The 25,103-nt window shown below is 39.0% G+C and overlaps 1 protein-coding gene across 1 annotated transcript; it reads left to right on the top strand.

Moving 5' to 3' along the window:
* Positions 1-7,292: 7,292 nt before the first annotated feature.
* LOC115747926 (WUSCHEL-related homeobox 4) lies at positions 7,293-9,117 on the top strand. The gene is made up of 3 exons (XM_030684253.2): positions 7,293-7,575; positions 8,044-8,337; positions 8,599-9,117. Exons 1-3 carry the CDS (start codon positions 7,357-7,359, stop codon positions 8,785-8,787), a joined length of 702 nt encoding a protein of 233 aa, XP_030540113.1. The 5' UTR covers positions 7,293-7,356; the 3' UTR covers positions 8,788-9,117.
* Positions 9,118-25,103: the final 15,986 nt, after the last annotated feature.

Genomic DNA, 25,103 nt, shown 5'->3' with positions numbered 1-25,103 from the left:
ACCGGAAAGATGTTGAGTGTCATGATTTGGTGTACATATCGTCTAAAAATAGATTTAGGTTTCTCGAATTAGATATTTTCCTTCTTAAATAAGTTTGATAATGCAAAGAAAATGGATAAAAACTCAAGTTTCGCTTATTTTGCGAAAAATGAATAATTTGGATAATATTTTCTTAAAAATAAGAGTTAATACCACGGAAAGCCCTAAACTAGTATATTTGTGACAAACGGAGGATAAAAACCCTAAAGTGGTATACCCGTCAACTGCTACTTGTCATCTAACTCAGTAATTTGATCGTAAAATTTAACATAAACTAACATAGGTTAAATTTATAATATGTGTAACAATTTAGGGTTTTTGGTGGTCAAAAAATAAGTTTGAATAAATTTGTAATAGGTGGACTAGTTTAAGATTTTTTGTGGCATTAACCCTAAAAAAATTGCTTATATTATCTATGTAAATGAATAAACAAAAAATATTTTTATTGTCCACGAAAATATTTAGACGTAAATTGTTGTTGACAATGTAAGCATTTTTTATTGAATAATTATTTCAAACCATACAAGCAACCGTTCTAAAAAATATCTTTTAATCATTAATTTTTTTGCAAAAAAATCGAAAATTTAAGTGGAAATGACAACTTTGTTGAATTCGGGGGTTTCTAGGTTATGAGAAAATTTTGTTTGACGTAGTTGGCAAAACGTAGAGATACGTGGATTGATTGAGATTGGCAATCGATGATTGAATTGGTGACACCACGAAGGAAAATATGCTTTGCAAAGTTCTTGATAATAATAGAAAAAGAACCTTTTGTAATGTAAAAGTTCTCTTTAAATGAATTTGAGATGTTTTCCAACTACCTTTAATTATTTTCATAGGTTAATTAATGGTGTGGATAGATGAGGTATCAAACGGAGACGACATCGACAAGCCCAGAGAATGTTATCCCGAGTTTCTGACGCATATATTCGTTATGTTTTTGTTTTGTCGGACATTTTACCTAGTTGATTATTGACATGACTATTCATAAAAATTTCCTAAATTCTGTGCTTCGATGCGCGTGCAACTTTGACTGTGGGAACATAGTATGATTGGGGGTTTGTTTGTCCTCGATTTCACTGCTTGAGTTTCCATGTAAAATTATTCCTAGGGACATAATTGAGAAGTTCTCGAAGTCGGTGAGCTGTTTGGAAAATCAACGTCCAAGAATCACGCAACGACATCGAATTTCAAGATCGATCCTTAATTGGTACGAATATATGCTACAAGTCAGACCATGGGATTGAGAGACCGGACCAGATCTTTAAGCCGCATGCACTAATCCTTTTCGAACGGGGAAGGGTTGAAATAGAATTAATGGCCACAACGAATACCTGCGTCGGCCCGCCTCTAGCAGAGCCCGCAACCCGTGGGATTTTCTCTTTTATAATTTAGGAGCACAAGCACACACTTTTCAACAAACGAGCGGCTTCGTTAGAAAAACCACCCAATTATGTTGAACATCAAGTTCACTATACAATAAGCGGCGAAAAGACGGTGGCATAGCGGATTTACCTATGTATGCCAGCACTGAACGAGTGGATTGTAGACCTAAAATCCATCCTGTAAACATTAACAAATGAGATGAGGTTGCATCCCTTCCATTGGAAGCTCAAAGTTCATACTGTATGTTGAACGGCTCCTTTGAAGGATTCAAATCAACCAAGCTCTTAGAAGAAATACTTTAGTGGTAACTTCTGGCGCCACATGAAAATAACAATGACTATTGGAACATACGTACTACATAGGTCTCTCTAATGTCATATGTTGTCTCAACAAATTAGGCATACTTGGAATTACGCCCGTCAAACGGGTTGGTGGGATCGGATCGTCAGTCGAAAATGGTTCAGCCCATATTGATTCATGTTTACGCAATACAATTTAAATGACTTATACCCAACTTTGACTCGGACCAAACTCGAGCTCCCATTGCTAGTAACTTTTTTCTTTAAATTATTGTCTTTGAAGAATAAGCGACTCTATGGACCGGCATGCCGAGATGATAAGGGAGCTCGGGTTCTTGGGTTGGGTCGTGGGTTAGGACTTGACGTGGCACATCATGAGCAACGTGGAGATGTGAATAAGCGCCAAGCTGAGTGACAAAAACAAAGAGGCTTCAGAAAAGGGAACTAGTTAGTTTTGATTCGATTCCCGGTTCTCTAGGAACTAGTACATTTTATATTTTGGGTAGAAAATCGAATGCATATAATAAAATAAAAAGTTACACCATTTTACTAAAGAAACATATATCGGTTAAGATGTCATATTGTTGTTTGTTCATGTAGAAGAATGTGGTTTGATTCTTGATGCATTTAGAAGTACATTTATATTTTAAAAAGAGTCTTTAGAACCAACTTCGAGGGACTTGGGTCAAACCTCTATGCACCTAGGCACGAGTGCAGGGGTCTCGAGCCCGACCTCAATGGACCGGAGAACGGTATTTTTGGACCTGGACACGGGCATCGGATTCTCAAGCTTAGGCATGAATGACTTGCTCCCAACCTTTGTGGACTCGAGCTTGACTGTCAAAGAACAACACTCGACCTCAATCCACTTAGTCCAAGCGCTGTGACTTGAGTGTGAGAGCTCGGTATCCGAGCATAACCGTCGGGACTAGTGCATGGGCACAAAGGTCCTATGCCCGGCCTCGAGGGACCTAGGCTCGAGCACGGGAGCTAGAGTCTTAGGCTCGACCTCAAGCAACCTATGCCCCGCCTATGTGGACTTGGGCTCAACGGTCAAAGAACTAGGCCCGGCCACAATTGATCCACCCAGGTACTAGTGACTTTGCGCGGAGTCGAGTTCCCAGGCATGGGCATCAAGGACCTAACCCAATATCGAGGAACCCGGCTCCCGTGCTCGAGCCGGAAAGATGAGGGAAAATGTTTTCCTCATCTAAAAAAGAAACAAAAAAATCAAATAAATTATAATAAAAAATATGAAGGAGTTGAGGGAGAATGATTTCCTCTTCTCAAAAAGAGGAAATCATTTTCTTCAGTTTTGAAAGTACATTTTTCATAAGAGGAAAATATTTTCCTCGACTCGTTTATTTTTCGTGGAATGAACGCAGGAAAATTTAGAAAACATTTTCCTGGAAATTGTTTTCCGTGAAATGAGCGGACCATTAGTTTCTTCGTTTTTTTTTTTGTGGAAAATTAATGCTATAGAAAATAGTTTCCCAAAAAATCATATTTGATATTTATTGAAATAATTAGTCAATGAAAAATATTTTTGTTATCCACAACAATTAATGCCTAAATGTTATCGTAAACCATGAAAGCATATATTTTTTTTTTCATTCGTTTTGGTGAGCGATATAAGTTGTTATTTTTAGAAAAATGATTTGGAAATCGTTTATTTTTCGCAAAACAAACGAGACCTTTATTCTAATCAACATAATCATATCAATAACCACAAAACTTCCACAAAATCTATAACAGTTGCTTCTTTGAGGAAAGGCAATTCCCTTAACAATTCCAGGTTTGATCTCATAGATCCGCTATTTGGAAAATCGAAACTAGAGTTTTCTTTGTTTAGTAATTCATTCTACCGCAATTTCAACATCCACCGGGAAACAAACATAAAATTGCGGTTCAGAAATTTTAGGTTTACCCTTACTTTATCTTCAATTTTTTTTTTTAATCAAAGAAACCCGGGCTATAAACCTTCCAGTTTCTTTCAATTATGTATCCGGTCGGTACTATATAAATAAGGGCATCACCAATAACTATATTTACCTAAGTTTGCACGCGCAGAAGGCTCGTGATTCGCAACCCATCAATCAAAAGCATGGTTAAAAGGTAATTTCTAAGAAACTCGAATAAAACTTAGTATCTCCACATGGCCTGCTCATATTATTCAAAGGAAAAAACCGAACATGGATGAGGTTGTAGCTTTGGTGTTGTTTATTGACATCGACAGAAATTGTTCAATCGCCGTCAACTGATTTAGAAACTTAAATATTACATTAAACCGACTAAAAAGGTTATCAAAAAGGCCATATTCATAAGCAAAGCCTATCCCTCCAACTCCAGCCTCGTGGTTAATGCAAGGAAACTAGGAAAAGCATATGTCTGTCCATTGCAAGTTTGGGACAAATCCAACTTTATTCATGTGGGTACAAGGTAACATAAAATCCAATTTCATTCAACCCCCCCACCAAGAATCAATACGTAGACATAGATATGATTTCTCGTAATCATTGAAGATCAAGGTGGCATAAAAAAATATTTGGAGGGCGGTTGGTTGATGCTGATAGTGCCACTGCCTGCCATGGTGGTGCGGTGCTTTAACCCTAGACCCACTCCGCCTCTACAAAATTCTTTGTCCCTCCTCCTTTTTCTCCTTTTGGGACTGTGAAAATGAAAGTGGGGTTACCGTTTACGTATTTGTCCGGTTTTGAACTGTTTGGGAAATTGAAGCAAGCTGTTCCCAAAGGAAGAAAAAAAGGAAAAGCATGCCATTTTATTCTACAAAGATAATGTCAAATATATATTAATAATATTTTGAATGGTATGTTCCACCCTTCATTCCCTAAAGAAGACGGCATTCAGTTTACCCCCCCTCTTTTTTTATTTATTTGTGGCCTTTTTCCAGTCATTGGATTGTGTGGAAAAAGAGGCAATTTCGAGTATTGGGATTGGAGGGATTATTCTTTTTTGTATTTTTATTTTTTGTTTGGATGAATTATTTGTTTATTTATTTATTTTAAATTATTGGCTTCATTCCCTCCTCCCACCTCTTCAACTTTATGGGAAGAAAAAGGTTGATGGAGGCCACCGAAAAGCATGGACACCTTATCATGAAAGCAAGAAAAACACGACCCGATTTGACGGGCCAACGCACACCCCCCCGCACATCACAAAATACCAAAAACCACTCGAACGCCTCGCAAAGATTTCACACGCTTGTTCCATCATCACATTCACGTCTCCCATCCACATCTCCACCTTCTATTCCTCTTGGCTCTCTTCTCTCCACCCCTCTTTTTCCCCCTCGGTCTTGTTGACGGCCATGATGGAGAAGCACAGAGAGCTTGTCATGTTTCGATGGGTAAAATTTGCCGCAAAAGTTTTAAAATGATTGTAATTTGTGTCAATTCAGTCATAAATATTTTTTTTTATTTGCCGATTCAGCTCTAAATATTTTGCATTTGTACTAATTTAGTCCATTTGAGAGCTTTGTGGTAGCGGGCAAGGTCGTGTCACCTAGATTTTGGCGAGGGCAGCCTCTCCTGCGGTTGGTGATGCCATGGTTGCCTTCGCCTGTGGCTGCACCTTGCTAACCCAAACCATCTCGAGGCATGGCATCGGGCAAGGTCGCCTCGCCGGGGCCTCGTTTGTCGTGGGCGAAGGTGGCCATGGCCTCGCTAGCCACGGGCGGGCCCGCCTTCACCAGTGGCTAGTGAGGCTGCCTTCGCCTAGATCTAGGCGAGGACTTTGTGGCCCTTGCCTAGTGGTCGGCGTGCTGTAGCGACCCCCGTCGGCCACAACGGAGAAAGAAAAAAATGAAAGAGAAAAAATAATTATTAAAAATTATCCACATCAACGTCGGTTGGCTAAATGGACTGAATTAATACAATTGTAAAAAGTTTAGGATTCAATAGGAAAATTTTTTTTAGGACGAACGGCTCGCAAAGATTTCACACGCTTGTTCCATCATCACATTCACATCTCCATCTCCACCTTCTATTCCTCTTTGCCCTCTTCTGTCGACCCTCTTTTTCCTCGGTCTTGTTGACGACCATGATGGAGAAATACAGAGAGCTTGTCATGTTTTGAAGGGAAAATTCATGAAAAAATTTTAAAAATATTATAATTACGCCAATTCAATTTTAATTTTTTTAACAATTCGATCATAAACATTTTACATTTATACCAATTTAGTCCATTTGGCAAGTCAACACTAACGTGAAAACTTTTTAATTCTTTTCTCTCTCTCTATTTTCCTTCCCATTGTGGCTAGCAAGGACTTTGAGAACCCAGACCATCGCAAGGCGCAACCACCTCACCAACTGTGGGCAAGGCCGTCTTCTCCCATGGCCGGTGAGGCTGAAGAATTAAAAAAAAAAAATAAATAAAAAATAACAAAACATTATTAAAAATTGTACACTTCATCATCGGCTGATCAAATGGACTGAATTACACAAATGCAAAAGTTTTAGAACTCAATTATCAAAAATAGAATTGAATTGGCACATGATTTTTTTTGATAATTTTCCTTGTTTTGAAGAAGAGTTTGGCTCCTTCTTCTACTGGAGGGATCGAGGGAGATGGGTTGCTGCAATGAAGGAATGGAGAGCTGCTGAATGGTTTCCATATCCTTCCAATCTTCCAAATTCCACTTAATTAAGATGGAGAATAATCTGTCAAAGAGAGAAAACAAAATTATTCAGTGAAAAGACTCGTTATAATCTTAGACACTTCAAAGTTGAATGTCAAGAACACTCGCAGTCCTTTTGATTTCGAGAAGTAAATTGAGTCAATTTGCTCCCCCTTGACATGATGGTAGTTCATTAACCTTTAAGGGGAAAAAAATTGATACATTACACATGTTTTGCAGGTGAGAAATCATGACACAAGGAGAATGAAATTGAGTTAGGCAATTGAGAGCATACAATCCATGCAGTGAAAAGCAGGTTAATGAAAAATAACCAAATAAAGATATAATAAGAATCCATTTTTTTTTATACGATAGCAGGAAAACCAATTCAAGTATATAGATCTCAAATTCGTGAAATACCTTGCTAATTTCATGAATGAGATAAACACGAGTTAGAGATATGGATGGATGCCCCCACATTAAACTCTTTACACTTGTGGCTTGAGAAAATATGACCCCTTTTATGAACTTAATCCCCACACACAAATAGGTTTTTTACTCACTAAGCAAATTCTAAGTCGATACCGGAGGAGAATTTAAACAATAAGAAAGGGCATAATTCAAAGTATACTAAATGCCCATCCTAGTGCATTTAATGCAACTGAAAGAGCACTGCAAAGCAAAATGGCAATCATAAACAGTTTTTTTCCTTTTTCCTTTTTGCTCCAATGCAACTTTAGCTTTTCCATTGTGTGGGTAATCAATCTCCAAGTCAACCTCGCCTCATCATTTGGTCTTGGGTTCTTCTGAACAACCCACCATGCACCTCATTTCCCACTTTGTTTCTCTCTCTATCTCTGTCTCTTCCACTTTTCAGTTTTGTTTTTGTTTTTTTTTACCTTTTCAACAGGAGGTGTCATTCCCTATATAATTGCCTCTCTTTTAGCCGGATCTTCCCCTCATGGGAAGCAGAAGCATCTCGTTTCAGGGCAAAGCATGAAGGTTCATCAGTTCGCACGTGGATTCTTTGAGCTCGAACCCACCACCCTCACGCTCGGCTGCAAGCGCCTCCGCCCCCTCGTTCCGAAGCTCCCCCACCAGACCGACGTGGTCTCGGCCGCCGCCGCATTCGTCGACATCAAGAGCTTCATCCGCCCCGAGAGCGGCCCGCGGAGGCCCGGCTCCTCGTCCGACGACAAGAGAGACCCTCCTCAGGTCTAACCCCATTTCCCTCTTCCGTGGCAATTTCCACAATTCATGTCATGAGCGTGTGAATGTTGACTATATAGTATGTGACATTTTGCGAAGTGACAAGGAATTCAAACTTTCTCGCTTTTACAAGTCCAATGTAGCGCCCGAAGAACCTTCGGAGTTTCTCTCTCTCTCTCTCGTTCCATCGATCATTGTTCTTTTCGATAATTGAACTGTGTTAATCTACTTGTTCTCTTTCTGGAGCACACGTCCACAAGCAAAAAAACCAATTCGAACCGGCGGGTCGAAGAAGGAAAGATTTGTATCACAAATAAAATAGATAGTCTGTTCTCTTCATCATTTTGATTGCCACGGCGGCCATTAAGTGTTAGTTAAATAGAAAAGAATGTATGTCCTGCTAGAGAAGTAATTACTATATGATTTTGGATTCTCATATTTGATGTGTGCATGGAAACTTCTACGTTCATGCAGGTGGAAACACACCCGGGAGGGACACGTTGGAACCCCACGCAAGAGCAGATCGGGATACTCGAGATGCTGTACAGAGGGGGGATGAGAACTCCCAACGCGCAGCAGATCGAGCAGATCACGGCACAGCTCAGCAAGTACGGGAAGATCGAAGGCAAGAACGTGTTCTATTGGTTCCAGAACCACAAAGCCCGCGAGAGGCAGAAGCAGAAGCGCAACAGCCTCGGCCTCGCTCACTGCTCGAGAACCCCCACCACGGCCGTCGCCATCGCCGCTGTAACTTTGAACACCAGTAAGGTACGCATCGTCCCAACATTTTTATCAGAACGCCGCATGATGCATGCTGAGAGCTCGACGTTTGGTTCGTCGTACTCATGCTTCACTTGTTGTTTCAGCTTTGCCAGACAACTAAATTTCTCTTCGATCGATCGATCAAGCATGTTATACGACATAAAAAACTCACCAGTCCTAGCACAATATGCACGTGTGTAAATGGTAATGAACGTTTGAAATTAAGAACTTTCAGATTAACCCGTGGAACATAACATTATGCTGCAGGGATCAGAAGGAGAGATTAGAGGGGAGGAAGACAGTCCATACAAGAGGAAGTGTAGAAGCTGGGGATTCGACTTCTCGGAAGCAGAAGAGGATGTGAGCAGGTCATCATCATCATCATACAGAGATGAGGACGAAGCAGCTCACTGTAGAACTCTGGAGCTCTTCCCATTACACCCGGAAGGCAGATGAAGCCTGAAGGTGTTGGTGACGGAAGAAAAACATAACTTGCCAAAATCTTCCTCTCGTTCTCTCTCTCTCTCTCTCTCTCTCTCTCTCTCTCTATTTCAAAGACTTTTGTGAGGCCAAGCTGTGATGTGATCATCGACTAAGAATGATCTTCTCTTCCCTTCTTCCTTCTTTCTTTCTTTCTTTCTTTCTTTTCCCCTTCTTTTGAATTAGATGATGTACTCCTTTTTCTTTCCTTCTTCTTTCCTTTTGTTCCGGGAAAGAAGAAAGAAAGACAAGATGTGTCGTCTCTTGTCTGACCTCTGTACTCTAATTTAACCTTTGCTCTCCCTCTTTCTCTCTCTGTGACTTCTAAGCCTGTGTTCTCTCTGTAGGACTCTTTATTCCCATCTCTGCCATGTGGGTATGCGCTTGTTCATTCTTTTGACTATGGAGGAACAAGCATGTTAATAAATCCAAGGCTTTTAGGTTAAAAGTAGCCACCTATGGACACTGAAGTCCAAGCACCTACTGATCTTTTTTTTTCATTTTTCCTCTTTTTTTCCTTCCTTTTCTCCTAAACCTTACTTTCAGATTATAAACATCACAATCTAAAAGGAAAACGTCTCCACTTGCATCAACTCCCAAAAGAAAAGAAAAGAAAAGAAAGGAAAGAATTGATGGATAATAGTATTATGTGTTTTAGTCTATTGTGGAGACTTTTTAGCAAAAGCAAGATGGAAGAAGATCAAGATGATCAAATATCAAAGGGGACGTGGATTTTCTTGATGTGAAGAATCTGTGGTGATTGACATGCTTTTTCCAAGCATTATTTGGCCGGCCATCCATCCTCGTCCGGGACGAAGTTTTGGGAGGGAAAAGATATGCCACGAAATTTGAAAATTACATGCGTGGAATCATCTCAATGATTGTCCTATTTTGGACACATGTACGACAGCTAATTAACGTTTTCGCTTTGTTTCTACTTTCAATGATAATATCATTAATCAACTTTAAGGTCCATTTACTCATGCCAAAGCAAAATAAGGTTTCTATGGAGTTTCTGTTCAGAACTTTAAAAAAACTATTTGAACTTGAAGGAGTCATAAACTCGTTTTACGAGAATCTGCATTTCAATATCATAACTTGAACAGTTCATGTTCGAAGAGTTGAACGTCAAATAAAAGTTAAATTGCATGACTTAAAAATTGGAAAACAAAATGGATTTACTGGGGAAAATTATCCAATTCAATCCTAAACTTATTTTACGCATGACAACTCAGTCCTAAACATTCAATTTTAACAGTGTAATCCTAAATCTTTGCCCGTAATTTTAAAGTAGTCATTCCAGTTAATTACCACTAGAAATCACTAAGGTGACATCTATTCATCGTTGGCCGTCCTACTTGGCATGCTGACATGAACAACTTGTGCATTGTCACGTTAGCATTTGTGGTGACAATTGGCTGAAAGGACTCAATTGGAATTTGGCACAAAGATTTGAAACCACGTAGGCAAAATTGAAATATTCTGAATCTAAGGGTTAATGACAATTAAGGTTCACTTTAACAATATGTTTAGTAGCAGAGAAAAAGGAGGAAATCAAAGAAATTATGGACGGCTTTATTTCCACCTCTTATATGACTAATCCAATCCATTTTTCACTAAAAAGGAAAAATTACCCTCAATCATTCAATAGCAATTTAAAGTGGAGGCCCCAAATTAATTTACTTTCCTTATTTAATTTTTTCTATTTAGGGTTTAGTTACCATAATGAAGAATTTCGTATGCTTTGTTTTTTTTTATTGCGTGTATCCCTTGTATATTAAAGGCAAAATGTTTTTCTTTTTATGTTTGGATTTTACTTGTGAAAGTTTACAAATAAGTGATTGTAGAAGTGTATATGTTAATATTTTTTTGGATTTTACTTGATAACGTAGAAAAGAATTAGGTTTCTTGGAAATTCATCTTTTCAACAAAATTAACTTTTATGAAAAAAATCTAACAATAAAAAATAGTGTCTTCAACAAACACATGATACCCACAATAAACAAAACAAAACATGTGAAAATCTTATTCATGACAACTACATAGAAATAGCAAAAGTAAGAAAGTAAATAAATTTAATACCACTACTTTAAATTACAATTGAATGATTGACGGAAATTTTACCTTTTTTTTTTTTACAATTAGGAAAAAATTTCTTTATTTGAGTGTTTAAATCAAGGGGGGAAGCGGGTGAAAATGAAGGGAAGTATTCCCCTCTAAGCTTACATTTTATTTGTCTTATTAGAAAATTCACGCTAGAGAGATGTCATGAACAAAAAATTTGGTGTATAATTTTGTGCGTTTTTGTAGTTACTCTTGATTGTAAAGCCCATCTCGAGATGGTCGATTAGGACCTGCTCCTGAAAAAAAAAAAAAAAAAACATATTTGATAACGTAAATGATTTTGATTTTGATTCTTCCCTCGGGAACACTTTTGGACCAATTTTGAGAAAAAAAAAAGTTGCTTCTCAAGGAAAAAAACACTTTTGAGGATAAAAAAGGCAACGATAGTTTTTTCTCAATTTTGTCAAGCGCCCGAGAGGCATAAGTAGGGTAAACTTGACTCGGTCCAAATAATTTTTTAAATAAAATTTATGAAATTAATAAAAAATAAAAAATCAGAAAATGATTTAAACAATAAAAAAGGAAAATTCATAAAAATTCTAAAAGAATTGGAAAAAATTAGAAAAAATTCCAAAAAAATCTTAAAAATTAGGAGATGGGTCATTTCAACTGGCCAATTCTATGTTTGACAATTTTGCCTTCCCATTTTTCCCAAATGACGATTTTGCCCCTTTGGGAAAATCGTTTCGAAAAATCCCAAAAATTAAAAAAAATCTCAAAAAGTAGGAAATAGGTCAATTCAATTGGCCAATCCTGTTTTTGGTGATTTTGCCTTTCGATTTTTCCTAAGCTCTGCCTAATTTGTTGCCGGAGTATCATGCTATATTAGTGACTATCCGCATAGTATCTAAAGGTAAAACCGAGTCATCTATGTGGCAGAGATGGATTTTATTCATTCTAAGAAATAAAAGATATTCAGAGTCACCTCTTTCATTTTTGGCATATGCATATTCTCAAAAGAAGCATGGAAAAATAACAATTTTAACGTATTATCCTTCCAAGGAACAAATCTAAAGCATCCTATTTTGGCCCCAAAAATGTTATGGTGCAAGATGATCGCAATTGTGGAGTATGAGGCAAGTAATTAAATATGATTATGTAATCATTTGATTTAAATGAAAAATTGGAAAGAGAAATTATTTTTCAAAATAGAAATTTTGTGCAGTTATCAAACGTGTTTCTATTCCGAGAATAAAAATTTTATATAGTTACCAAACGCTTTTCAATTATGTAAAACTTATCTAGAAAACAGAATAAAAAAAAACCGGTTCTAATCATAATCATTTTTTTGGAATAGAAACGTTATCAAACAAGCCCTTAGAATTGTTCGAAAGTTTGGATGTATAAGGTTGTCTTATCATCATCGGAAGAATTATTAAAAAAGTCCTAAACCTATTGCAATTGTGTCAATTCAATCCTAAACTTTTGTTTTTCTCATTTGAAGCCTCAACCTTTTGCATTTGTGCCAATTTAGTCAATCTAGTGAATTTTAGCTAGAAGTGTTTGGCTAGAGGAAGAAAGATGAAGAAGGAACCCCCCAAAAAAAAAAAAAAAAGGGAAAAAAAAGACTTTTTAAAAAAGAAATGAGGTATTATAAAAAAATGTTCATGTCAACGTCGTCCGTACTATGTAGGATGACCGGTGTTCTTGTCAGCGATTTACGGCCAAAATTTACACAAATTCAAAACGTTTAGAATTCAATTGGGAAAAGAAAAGGTTTGAAACCGAATTGACACAATTACAATAGGTTTATGACTTTTTTAGTAATCCTAGGACAACCTTATATGTCCGGACTTCAAGACAACTCTAAGCGACCATCTCAAGATGGGCTTTACAATCAAGAGCAACAACAAAAACTCACAAAATTATACGTTCAATTTGTTCATGACGTCCGTTTCGTAAAAGATTTATGACCAGTAAGTCACCCAATAGAAACAATAATAGAAACCATGTACACATGCAAATACATAGACTCGAATAAGCCCGAACGGGAAACGGTCGGCCCATGAGTGTCATTGTCGATCCTATCCCAATTGATCTGTAATGCATGACCCAGCCGCAACACCTTACTCGGGTGGAGGCTCCACCACCTACGGCTCCATGTTCTCTATTTGAGCTATTATAGCGTTAGATGCATGAACGACTTTTCATAGACGATTTGTTAATTCCAAAATTTTTTGATAGCGCTATTTATTCGGAGAATGTATAGCAGTTGATTTAAAATTCAAACGCGTTCACTCCCATTTGAACATGTGGGAAGTGAATCCCCAAAACTACACATAGCAATTGCGGAAATTAACATGCCCAAACATCAACTTGAATCGCTGATCGAGATTGTGTACATCACATGAATGGGGCGTACCTTATTTGCCACGGATTAAGAGTTATAATGCAGAGAAAGAGTTCGCCCACAAATTTGAAGCTCAGAAGGGAAACGTCATTGTTTTCTTTCGTTCTTTTTCTTTGTTTTCACAGTAAGAATGACTAGGAGAATGTAAGTACTTCTTTTGTGATATTTGAGAACGGGTGATCTTTTCACTTTTGAAAAATGATAACTGCCTTTGACAGTTATGTACAATGGGTAATGGGCTGGGTTAGCCCACATGGGTGGCCCACTCACCCATAAAACCCAACAGAATGTCATTGATGACCATTGGAGCTAGAGAAGGTGAAGCTATCGAAGGTGATTGGGGCGAGAGACCCTTAAAGATGGATTGATAGTCTGCTAACACTCGACCATCGAACCATGGTATGATGTGATGCTTATGGGTCAATTGTAGAAGTAGAAATGGGACTGTCACAAAATCCATCGCGATCTAGGATTATACTCCCGGGCACAAGCTTTCCTTTTGTGATAGAAAATGAAAGGAAATGTATGCAATTCAACAAGTTAGGGTACATGACTGGCTTGCAACTGGATGAGGAGGATGACTTTCTGGAGATGTTACATAATCGTGTCCGCAAAGTATGGCATTGCATCTTGGCATAAGGGAAAAATAATTTGTGATCGATGCAGTTACCCAACAAAACATTCAATTCATATATATATATATTCAGGCTATTTTCCACTAGCCAAAGGAATGATGTTAAAGGAAAAGGAATATCTTTTGGAGAGAGAGAGAGAGAGAGAGAGAGAGAGATTCTTAAATTTAGTTCATGATAAACAGTTGAGACCTAATATAATTATAGATTCCACAGCTCAGCAATGTTCTAGACTATTTTCTAAAGAAGCCTTTTGAATGCACATGTTTCTTAGAATAGTTACTCATTTCATTGCAAAGAGAGAGTGAGTCTCTTGGGCTGTGTTTAGTGGACCCGATATAACTTCAAATTGGATAACTTTTGTCTTATCTGATATTTGAGCCAATATAAATCCAATCCCAAGAAAAAAAAAAATCTACTTTATGGGTGAGATATACCTAGATATGATATCTGCTATCTAGTAAAGTTAAAAGAAACGGTAAAACAAAAAATTTGAGCTAACTTCATGAAGTTTCTTTGTCTCATGCAGCTTCGTCACATGAGCAGCCACACGTTCATCTGTTGCACCCTCGTCAGATCCGGGGCTCACAACCTCAAATCCAAGGTTGCCAGCCTCAGGGGACCCTAAATTTGGGGTAGCCTAAGGTTGGGCCTCGACCCTAATGTTGACTGCGGCTTGTGTGGTTGCGAACAACGCTGGATGTCGTGCCAAGGAGGAGAGGGCGGCCTTTATCGGAGTTAGAGAATAAGGCAAGGAAGGCCGTAGCGTTGAGATATATGACGCCGCCGATGAGCTTGACCGAGAGAGAGCAAGGGGCAATGCAACACCAAACAAAGAGCTTGAGAGAGGCACACTAACAGCAGAGCAACAGAAGGGATAGCGGGGTCCCATGCGGCATGGAAGTAGGAGATGAGGCGGGAACGGAAGGCGGAGGGGAAGAGGGTGGAGATGAGGGAGGCATAGGTGGGACGGTCGAGCCATAGGAATTCAAGTGAAGAAAGAAGGAATGTGAGGTCGGGATGCTGCTCGAGCCTGTTCATCGCAGCAGCGACAGAAACTGGAGAGTCCAATCGGGATTGTCGGGAGAGTCGGAGTCGAGGAGATAGGGGGAGGCAAAGAGGGAATCATTCATGTATACAAAACACCTATCTAGATATCATATGTCTATATCCATGTCATATCCAAGCATTTATTAAATCACACATAAGATATTACAAACCTTATCCTCTCCTAACAAATCCGACCTTATCCTATTTGGTGAAAATGTCTAGGCGACCAAACGTAACTTTAAAATCTTATTGTCTTTTGAGGACCATTTACTCCATAAAGCTACCATGCATTTGTAATCCGTCCGCCATCGATCCGAGAAATTCTAGCATGCAACCTTTTTCTTTTTCCATCTATGCACCCACAATGGATGCATTATAAATTTATAAACTTCAGGTAGCACTCAGTTTAGACCTTCCAGCTCAAACTCAGTTTCTCATTTCTGACTTGCAACTCATGAGAAAACAAAAGCATCTCTGCATGATCCTCTAGCAATGCCCAGAGACTGGGCCTGGCCCAGAACAGATAAATAATGAGCTCGATTGCTTACTGGTGGGCCCATACTTTTCTTCTTTTTTGTTTTTGGTGGGCCCATACTTTTCAAGAGCCTATTATTTATCTCCTTTTGATTAGTATGTTTGATAAACCGTTCTCAGTCTAAATATCCCCCGACAAATTTCAGCCTCGCCCACCTCTGATAGATATCTTAGTCTCATACTACAGTTTAATCCCATATAATGAATTTTTTTGTCACAGGTTCTTATCCTTCCTCAGTTTTTTTCGCTCGTACATTTATTTGGGCCGGGTTCGAAATGGGTCGCTCCAATATTATGAGTGGGTCAAAATCAGTCGTAAGAAATGAAGACCAACAGAATTGGGCTAAATGGGTATAATTCAGACACCTATTTAACACAACTTTAATAAGGATGGAACCGAACAAGTACTAGCCATGGCGAAAACCATTGCATCGCTCCCAATGCATTATTATTCAACTTACGCCGCCTATTCCGTTGCTTCGCAATCTCCTACATGAGTAAACACTGATGTGTGCCTCTCTCTCTTTCGGTTTTCGTTGTCTTTCTAGTTCAAGTTCGGTCTCGATTGCGATTTCTAATTCAATTCGACCCAAAAGGAGGAAAAAATCCCAATCCGACCTGCGGTTTTATTAGACTCCGCGAAGAGCTTAACTCTTCCGCCACTTCTGCCGATGACGATTCCTCAATATGATCGCCTGGTAATCAACTTGTTTCTATTGATGGGTTTCGCCCATTTCGCATATTCTCCTTTACGTCTTTGCTTCGCTTTGTTTCGACTTTCGGTCATTTGGCATTTGCTTGTTGTGATTCCTCTCGGATTTGGGTGTATCTTAGGCTTGCATTGAACTTGCCAACTCACCATCGTTACCGGACGTTTGCAGTAAGACTTAGCATTGAAGGACACAAGCTGCATAGTTTGATGAAGAAATCGATATAACTTACCCCCTTATTTCTCGAGCTTGACAGGGACTAACGCATTGTCTGAACAGGGGCGTTCCGTGGGTCGTCCCTTTTTTTGTTTAAGCATCGGAGGCCGATTCAGGAACGTCCATTCTTGCACGGGGTTTTAGTGTCGATGTCAAGGCAGAGGTTTTGCTGGATTCCTTGATATCGGTTTGTGCATTCGCGATGATTTCTACTTGTTAACACAACCGAAAACGCAGCTTCAAGTCCGAGCAAGCAAAAACCAGAGCTAGACAAGAGACCATTTGTGAGGGAAACCCCACAAAAACATGGAAGCAACCGGTGGTTTGGGCGAGTTGGCGACCCAGCACAATGTGTTCTTGAGCTTCAGAGGATCCGACACTCACAACACCTTCACCGACTACCTCTACCAGACCATGGTCGGCCAGGGGATCGTCGGCCACTGAGACAACGAAGAGTTTCACGCCGGTGATCGGATTGACGACCTCCTGAGAGCGGTCAGCAACTCCAAGATCTGCATACCGGTCCTCTCCAGAGGCTACGCTTCGAGCATTTGGTGCCTCCGCGAGTTCACCCGTGTGACGGAGCTCAACGAATCAACAGGAAAGCCATCGATCCTGCCCATCTTCTTTGACGTCACGCCCTTGGACATCAAGCTCAGGACGGAAGTGTACGTGGAGGACTTGGAGAAGCACGAGCAGAGGCATGGCAATGAGATCAGGCGACGGTCGCAGCCGGCCCTGAGAAGAGTGGCTGAGACCGAGGGATGGGAAGTCCAAGGGAAATCGTAAGTAAACGCTCATTAATTGAACTTTCTTGAAGGTTCAGTCGAAACTCTATCCCCATACATACGCAGGACCATTTTGGCTAGTGATAGTTATATGAGTGAATTTGATCTAACTCCAGAATCGTGTCTGTAATTTGGACAGCAAAGAAGCATATTCTTTCTCAGAAATAGGGGGAGATTGTAAGTTTATCGGCATAACACCAATCATATGCTGCGGAATCTACTAAACCAAAATTCTTCTGGCCTTATAGAACATGAGACTTGTAATAGTGATCCAACTCAAATTCTATCTGCTAGGAAGTAGTTGTGAGATTGTTATTTGTTTTCTTTTACTAAAAGTGTTTGGTTGGTGACAGATACGATGAAGTTATTGAACTTCTTGTGAGAGAGGTTCTGCTTAAACTGAAAGTAAAACAAAGACATCTGGACAGCAAATTGATTGGGGGTAGACGAATAAGTAGAGGCCATAATGGAGTTGTTAGATGTTGACTCTGGCACTGGCGTGCGTTTCATCGGGATTCATGGAATGGGTGGCATTGGTAAAACTACTCTCGCTAATAGTGCTTTCAATAAATTATGTCCTCGCTTTGACGGCCAGTGCAGTTTCATTGAAAACATATGAAAATCATCAAAAGGAAATGGACTAATAGATCTGTAGAAACAATTGACATCTGACATCTCTTACTCTAGATTTGTAGAAAGCTTTCTCAACATTGATGAAGGGATAGATAGCATAACAAGGAGAGCTAGTTCTAAGAAAGTTCTCCTTGTTCTAGATGATCTAGACAATAGATAACAACTTAAGAAACCTAGCCGGGAGGTCTGACACTTTTTGTTCCGGGAGTAGGATTATCATTGCAACAAGGGATCAATGGATTCTATATGAAGAGAAGGAAGTTGTAGTTTATGCAGTAAAGCAAATGGATCTTGATAAAGCGCTGGAGCTTTTCAGTTGTGCATGCTTTTGACAGCGTCTCTCCTCCTAATGCTTTTTAGAGTCTCTCTCGAGAAGTTGCATTTACAACTGGGGGACTCCCATTGGCTCTTGAAGTCATAGGCTCCTTTCTTCACCGCAAAGGAAGAAAAATATGGGAAGAAATGCTAAAAAGGTTGAAGAAAGCACCTCAAAATGAAGTTCGAGATAAGTTGAAGATAAGTTATGATGCATTAGGAGATATGGAAAAAGAAATTTTTCTTGACATCACATGTTTCTTCACAAATGAAAAAAAAAAAATCAATGGCAACCAGATTTTGGGATGCTTTGGATCTATCCCCACATATCGCATTGGAAGAACTTACCGATTTGTGTCTAATAAGATTTGTTAATGGCAATGTTATATGGATGCATGATCGGTTGAGAGACTTTGAAAGAGACATCGTTCGCTAATAATGTACTTGGAATCCGATAGGGCACAATAGGTTGTGGAATTGCAAAGAAGCTCCGAAAGTAGTAAGGTCAAAAGAGGTAAAGAAAGTAGGATCCATAAAATATCAACTATACAATTATATTCATACTTGCATTTGAAAGTTTCCTTTGGTCATTCTGAAGGACAAATTTACTATTTGCAAGCTCATACTCATTGATGTTTTCTATTGGTAGAGAAAGGATAAAGTTCAAGCACTCAACTTAGTTGAAGATAGTTGGGATCCCATCACCTTTATTGATTAAGAATTTGAGAGGATCCCTAATCATAAAATTCCTCAAGTTAAGAGTAGGGAGTTTTGTTTAAGACATCAACAATTATCTCATGAAGCTAAGATGACTGTCTTGGGATTCTCCTCCTATAGATTTTGGAAAATCTAGTAGTTTTCGAACTTTCATATAATGAAAACACCGAAAATTGGGGTGGATGGAACATTTTGAAGGTGTGAATCGTACTTTTGTTCTCTCAACATAGTATTCTCTCTTTGGTCCCCTCCGATAATATTTTAGCGACTTTTGTAGATGGAAAACAAATTGAAAGTTCTTTCTCTCACAAGATGTGAAGGATTGAAATGGACTCCGGACTTTTCCGGATGCCCGAGTTTAGAGAGACTGTCTCTCTATCACTGTCCAAACTTGCAAGAAGTTGACTACTCTATCAAGAAGCCAAAAGGTTTTTACTCACTTGGACATTATTTGGTGCGAGAGTCTTCGAACTTTGCATGGAGAGATTGGCGAACAAGTGAATTTGAAGCACTTCTTCGTGGAAGAGGGCGACAATATGGAGAAAATTCCTTGTTCTATCCGGAAATTAGCATCATTGTCCAAGTTGGATATGTCATCCTCAAGAATTGCAAGTTTACTTGATTCTATTGGCAATGCAAAACACTTGCCATTCCTTGATCTATCATGAATGCCGGTTGAGGAACTTCCAATTTTTACCGGGAAGCTTACACAACTCAAATTTTTTTCGCTCGAAAGATGTAGAATGTTGAGGGACCTTCCAGAATCAATAGGCAACTTGACATCATTGCGAGCGTTGAATCTCACGAAGACTAACATTGTTGAGTTACCGATTGGGTAAAAAAATCTCAAGCAATTGAAGGTGATGTGGGTAGGAAGGAGTCCAATAAGGAGGTTACCTACTAGTATTGGAATGCTAGACGGGTTGGAGGAGCCGAATGCACGATATTGTAAACATCTTGCAGGCGAACTTCCAACGTAAATTGTTATACTACTATCTCTAAAAATCTTAGACATATCACATCCTGGTGTTAGTGCGGTCTTGACGGTAATCAATTCCCTCACGCGACTCCAAATGCTGGATTTAGCAGATTGTAATGAGCTTCATTAATTGCCAAAGCTTCTCCCAAGTTTGAAGTGCCTAAGTGTTCAATCAACATCATTGCGGTTAGTTTCGGATCTCGGTAACCTCGCGAATCTAGTGGAATTGCTTCCGTCTAACGACTTTAGATGAACACCCACCCAGGCATCAAATTCTGATGCAAGCTCATCAATTGTAATGGGTTGGAAAGTTATCTAAGCAAGGGATCCACTAATGTTCCATGTTCCACCGTATATGGAGTTTGGTTCTATGCCTCAACTTAAAGAACTCACATTCTCTTGCGGGGACAATTTCGACATAGTTGTTGTTGGACCACAATTTTCCAACTTCAAAAATTTGTCAAGATTGTGTCTTTTTCCCTCTCCACGCAGAGGGAAATTCAACTTGATGGGCTTGAATTATTGAGAGATTTGGCTGTGAGAGATTGCGAGTTTCTCGATGGATTGTCAATGGTTTCATCAAGCATGAGGACGCTTTGTAAAATGGAAGTTTTAGGTTGTCCAAATGTACTTGAAATTCGATTTCTCAACACGATGGAATCATTGAAGCATCTTCGAGTTGGATGGTACGATTCCTTAGGAGAGTTGTGTGGTTTATCAAACTTGAAGAAGCTGAAGGCTTTACGGATTGAAATGTGCGAGGGCTACAGGGTTGTTGAGAGCCTTGAAGAATTGGAGCTTTTGGACTCTTTGAAATTTTTCTGGTGTGGATCGTTGGAAATGTTGACCGATGAATCCAATTCAAAGACACCAAATAGATGCAGGCTACCTTTGCGACATTGTTCGAAATTATAGATAGGTGATTCTTGACAGGGCGGGGAAGACATTCAAAGAGGTATGCCTTCCTTTTACCCCTCACTTTTTTAATTACAATTTTTTTTTATGTTTCGGAAATGCATGGAGTGTTTAGGATTACGAGCCACAAATGAAATTTTAACTGCATGTTTGCAAAAGAGACAATGCAAATGAAATTTTGACTACACGTTTGCAAAAGAGACAACGATGGCTCTCATACCATGTTAGAAACTCTTGCCAGAGTCTTCTCTAAGCTCTCTTCAATTTCTAGATTTGTGCACTCTCTCTATCCCCCCGAACTCCGGGTTGCTTCATCTTGCATCCGTCACGAGTGGTTCAACTTAGTTATTTTCTCTCATTAGATATTTCTCCCAATCAAATCAAAGACAATCCCCTCTGTTCTCGCTCTTGCTCTTTGCTACGGATTAGCTTTTTTCCAACGTTTTCAAGCCATTGATAATCGTTGTTTTTGTCGCAGGTCGTTGTTTTCGCCGCTACTCAGTGGAGACTCTGTTCGCCACTGTGCATAGTTGCTGTCATCGAAGAGCTCAAGCAATGGCTATTTCTTCTCGTTTTGTTGATTTCGATCCGTGAAGTCGTTCCCGTGGTTGCCTTACTCAAGTTCGACCGATAATCATCACAAGCAACAATCCTTTGCTAGATCCAAATGAATTGGCTTTGTTTTAGTTTATTGCGAATGAAAACAAAGTCGAGAAACTGAATCTGTCGTTGACTTAAACATGTTTTGATGATATTATGATAGTTTGAACGTGAATCATTGTTCCGTAGCAGCATTTAGATCCTTTGGCTGAGATGCCTATCACATTTTCAATAATAGCTATAAATGATGTTAGGATGCACTTTCGTTGATGAAATAAGTACTGTTTTCATTTTACTTCATTCTTCGTTTCATGAAGCGATATTTGTGGCTTTTTGAAGTTTAATATCACTCTTGGTGTTATAACCAAGAAACTTGTAGTACGTTCGCAGCTCATAGTATAACCAAGACATAAGCAGATTGGTGTGGTTGGATCAAATTACAATTGTTGTGCACGGTTGTGGCCTCACTCTGTTAGTTCACAGTCAAATTCATTGTACGATTGTTATGCGTCCGACTTTTGTAGAGCTTCAAATCTGGTCATTCTACCTTGTTTGATTCAATCAAATGGCCATTGAGGCTTGCGGTGAGGACATTGTGGCTTCTGCAGTCGAATTGATCCCCCACATTGGTGATGGCAACTCTTGCGGAATTATCTCTAGGCTCTTGCGAAGAACAAGATTGATCAAAGCGGACCTTTAACAAAGCAGAAAACAAAAGAAGATTCTATTGGGTGGGCTTGGAGTTTCATGGTTGATAATGTACTATATTTCCGGCCTAATGAAGTTGTCCCTACCGAAGACAAATGGGGCCACGATTATTTGTTGTAATGTTTTGAGGTTGTGAATAAGTGTCTTTTAGAGGTTGTAGGATGAGCTATGATTAGTGGATGGTGAGAGGTTATTTTTGTTGTAAGCACATGTAGTTTTCTCCTTTTGTATTGCAAATGTTTAATTTTAATGAATTCAAGTTTTTGATGATGAGTTAAAGATTGATGTTTGCCTAATGATACTTATTGTGATGAGTTTGACGATGATGATGGTTAATAATGGTGAATTTTTTTCTTACACATATGCTAACAACACAAATGCAGAATGTGTGCTCATAACTTTTGTTGTAGAATGGAGTGGACAATCATCAATATGAAAACTTTCTTATAGGCACCAAGAACAAAAATTATTCATCGCTAACGATAAATATAAAGAAAAAATCCATTTTAAATAAAGTGAATTTTGCTTTAAATGCCAAGAAGATATCTAAGTGTCAATTCTTGTGCTAGTGCACAGAACGAATTAATCCAAACAAGTTCCTCCATGCCACAATTGTCAAACTAAATGCGATTAATGACTTCTCACCATTGATAACTACAGAGCTAATTAAGACAAAAAATTAGTATTCAAAGCATATTAAAAGACGAGCTTCAAAAAATGGTTCATGTGCATGAAATCAAAACGAAACATGTTATGCAAGAAAGGCCTCTCTGATTCACATTGTTTGATGGAAAGAGAAACATTTCGAACAATTGTGTTGTCAGTCTTGTTGGTCCTGCATCTTCTCTCTTCCTATGCATAACACAATGAGCTTGGAATGTTTCCAAATATTAGAGCCAGTTGTTCAACTGTCTCGGGTTGTGATGCTAATGGGGGGGAGGGAGTGCTTCCTACCACATCTTGTGAGCGGGAGGCATATGTATAAGCTGCTAGGGCTTGCTGTTGTTGTTGATGCTATTGATGGATTCTTGCAACGATACTCATTGTGGCCTAGCACACCACATTTCCTACAAGTAATTGTGGTATTATATCTCTTCAACTATGTTCCCACTAGCTCTTGCACAATTTTTTTTCCTTGTCTTCAAATTGTTAGAAGTGGTTTAATTCACTAGTTTTGTTCTCTGTTTTCTCTTTTTGTCAACTTGCTTAGGCAAATTTGGTGGGAGTAATGGCTCTCTAACGGGCCACGTGTCCTTAAAATCTACAGTTTTCTCATGGATGAAAGAGTTGCCACGGAATGACAGCAAAGGATCCCACTGATGTACCATCTTCCATAGCTACAATTTACGTGTTTAAAATTAACAACCCTCTTGTTTCCATCTGGGCAACTCAATTCAAACTCAACCTCCCTATTCCATACATGAATCCATGATGCTGAATACTCGTCTAAAGATCTAATATTTCCTAGATCTTAGGACAGATCACACTAGTGTAATTAGCCAACTCATCCTTTTGCTTATGAATCCTCTTCATGAGTGCACTCTTATAGCTACAAGTATGGTAATGATGGGCTTATTTAGCATCAATGATGCTCTTGTGGAAGCTTTCACAACGGTTATTCAAGGAAATGTTGCATTTTGAGGTTGGCCTAAAGTGGGATTTGCTCCATTGCATCGGAGGCCTCTAGGACAACCTATCAGAAACTTTCTTTTATCAATTGCTTTTAGCCCTTCCAAAGCAAAATCATACATCTAGTTGATATGGCAGCCTTCCAAACCAGTAATTGAGGTTCCATTCATTTGTGATGCAACCCAAAGTTTTCATAAAGATTCCTCAATGCAATGTGACATCTCCGATTGTTGCCCCTTATGCCCACCACTGCTAGAAGTATAGCCTCGTGCCCATGTACCTTGATGACAAATGGCAACCATCAAACCCCACAAACAAATCAAAAACAAAATCAAGAACAACCAAAGCATCGGCATCCTTCTAAACAACAAAAACGGCAAAACTTGTAACCCTAAAGCCTCTTCTCAAAGCATCCACAAAAATGTTGACTCCTCTAAACTTGAATTGATCTTGACATTGCTTAGTTTTGATTATATATGTAGATCTTGGGTTGGCATAAAAAAGTGCTTGGCAAGAACTTGTAAGCACCATATATTATTACTCCTCATTCCTTGTGATCATACTCACTATTGTAGCCCTAGCTCTATAGACTATTGCCCTTGTTAGCTTCAAGACATTATCAAACTCTATGGTTTCTTCATCAAATTAGCTGGACATGATGGATTGTTCCTCAACCTATCACTATGCTTACTTGCTAACCATTCGGGGCCTAACTTGAGGAACATGTAGAGTTATGTTACGTGTATGTATGGGGTTGAAGGTTTTGACTTGTAAAGTATGCTTCACCCGCACTTTGGAACCATAATAAGCCAATCACAATCCTCTGAACACACCGCCTTCAACCTATTTTGTGCATTCTTTGCGAACCCCATCTATCTTCCATTTTTTATGACATGGTTCCTAACGGCTTCTCTAAACTCATCAATGTTACTAAGACACATCCCCAACTTGAAGACATGATTCTCCATGCCAACCTCAATATTGAATTCATGATGTGTTTTGACCAAAAAAAAAATATTCAAGATGTGCATGCTCATTTTCTCTATTCATATTCAAGAAATCTATATTACCAATTAACACATCTACATACATGCTGCTATCTCCAACCTCCATGTCCCTCTTGATTGTTCCATCATCCTCAACTTATCTTACATGTCTTATGTACAACTCATGAAGATAGACTATGGCAAACCCATCTTCTTTAGCACCCTCATCAACCTCATCCCACCTACTATCATATAGGGAACAATTTGCTTCTTCACATCCCTTGACTGATGCAAAATGGAAGCAAAAAAAGTCAAGATGTTTCTATGCACCGGAAAAAAAACAAAACAAAAATAGTGAAAAATTGCAAAACATAAGATTTGTTTCCATGCATTACACTATTTTGGG

The sequence above is a fragment of the Rhodamnia argentea genome, chromosome 2 (genome assembly GCF_020921035.1).
Source record: "Rhodamnia argentea isolate NSW1041297 chromosome 2, ASM2092103v1, whole genome shotgun sequence".
NCBI classification, from domain to species: domain Eukaryota; kingdom Viridiplantae; phylum Streptophyta; class Magnoliopsida; order Myrtales; family Myrtaceae; genus Rhodamnia; species Rhodamnia argentea.
The sequence above is the reverse complement of the archived record's forward strand: the minus strand, read 5'-3'. Positions and strand labels throughout refer to the sequence as shown.

Bases quoted from the DNA above. Each gene is read 5' to 3' on its own strand.
- LOC115747926 (XM_030684253.2), top strand. From the start codon at position 7,357: ATGAAGGTTCATCAGTTCGCACGTGGATTCTTTGAGCTCGAACCCACC. The intron at 7,576-8,043 runs GTCTAACCCCAT...ACGTTCATGCAG, and splicing joins ACAAGAGAGACCCTCCTCAG to GTGGAAACACACCCGGGAGG. The intron at 8,338-8,598 runs GTACGCATCGTC...ATTATGCTGCAG, and splicing joins TAACTTTGAACACCAGTAAG to GGATCAGAAGGAGAGATTAG.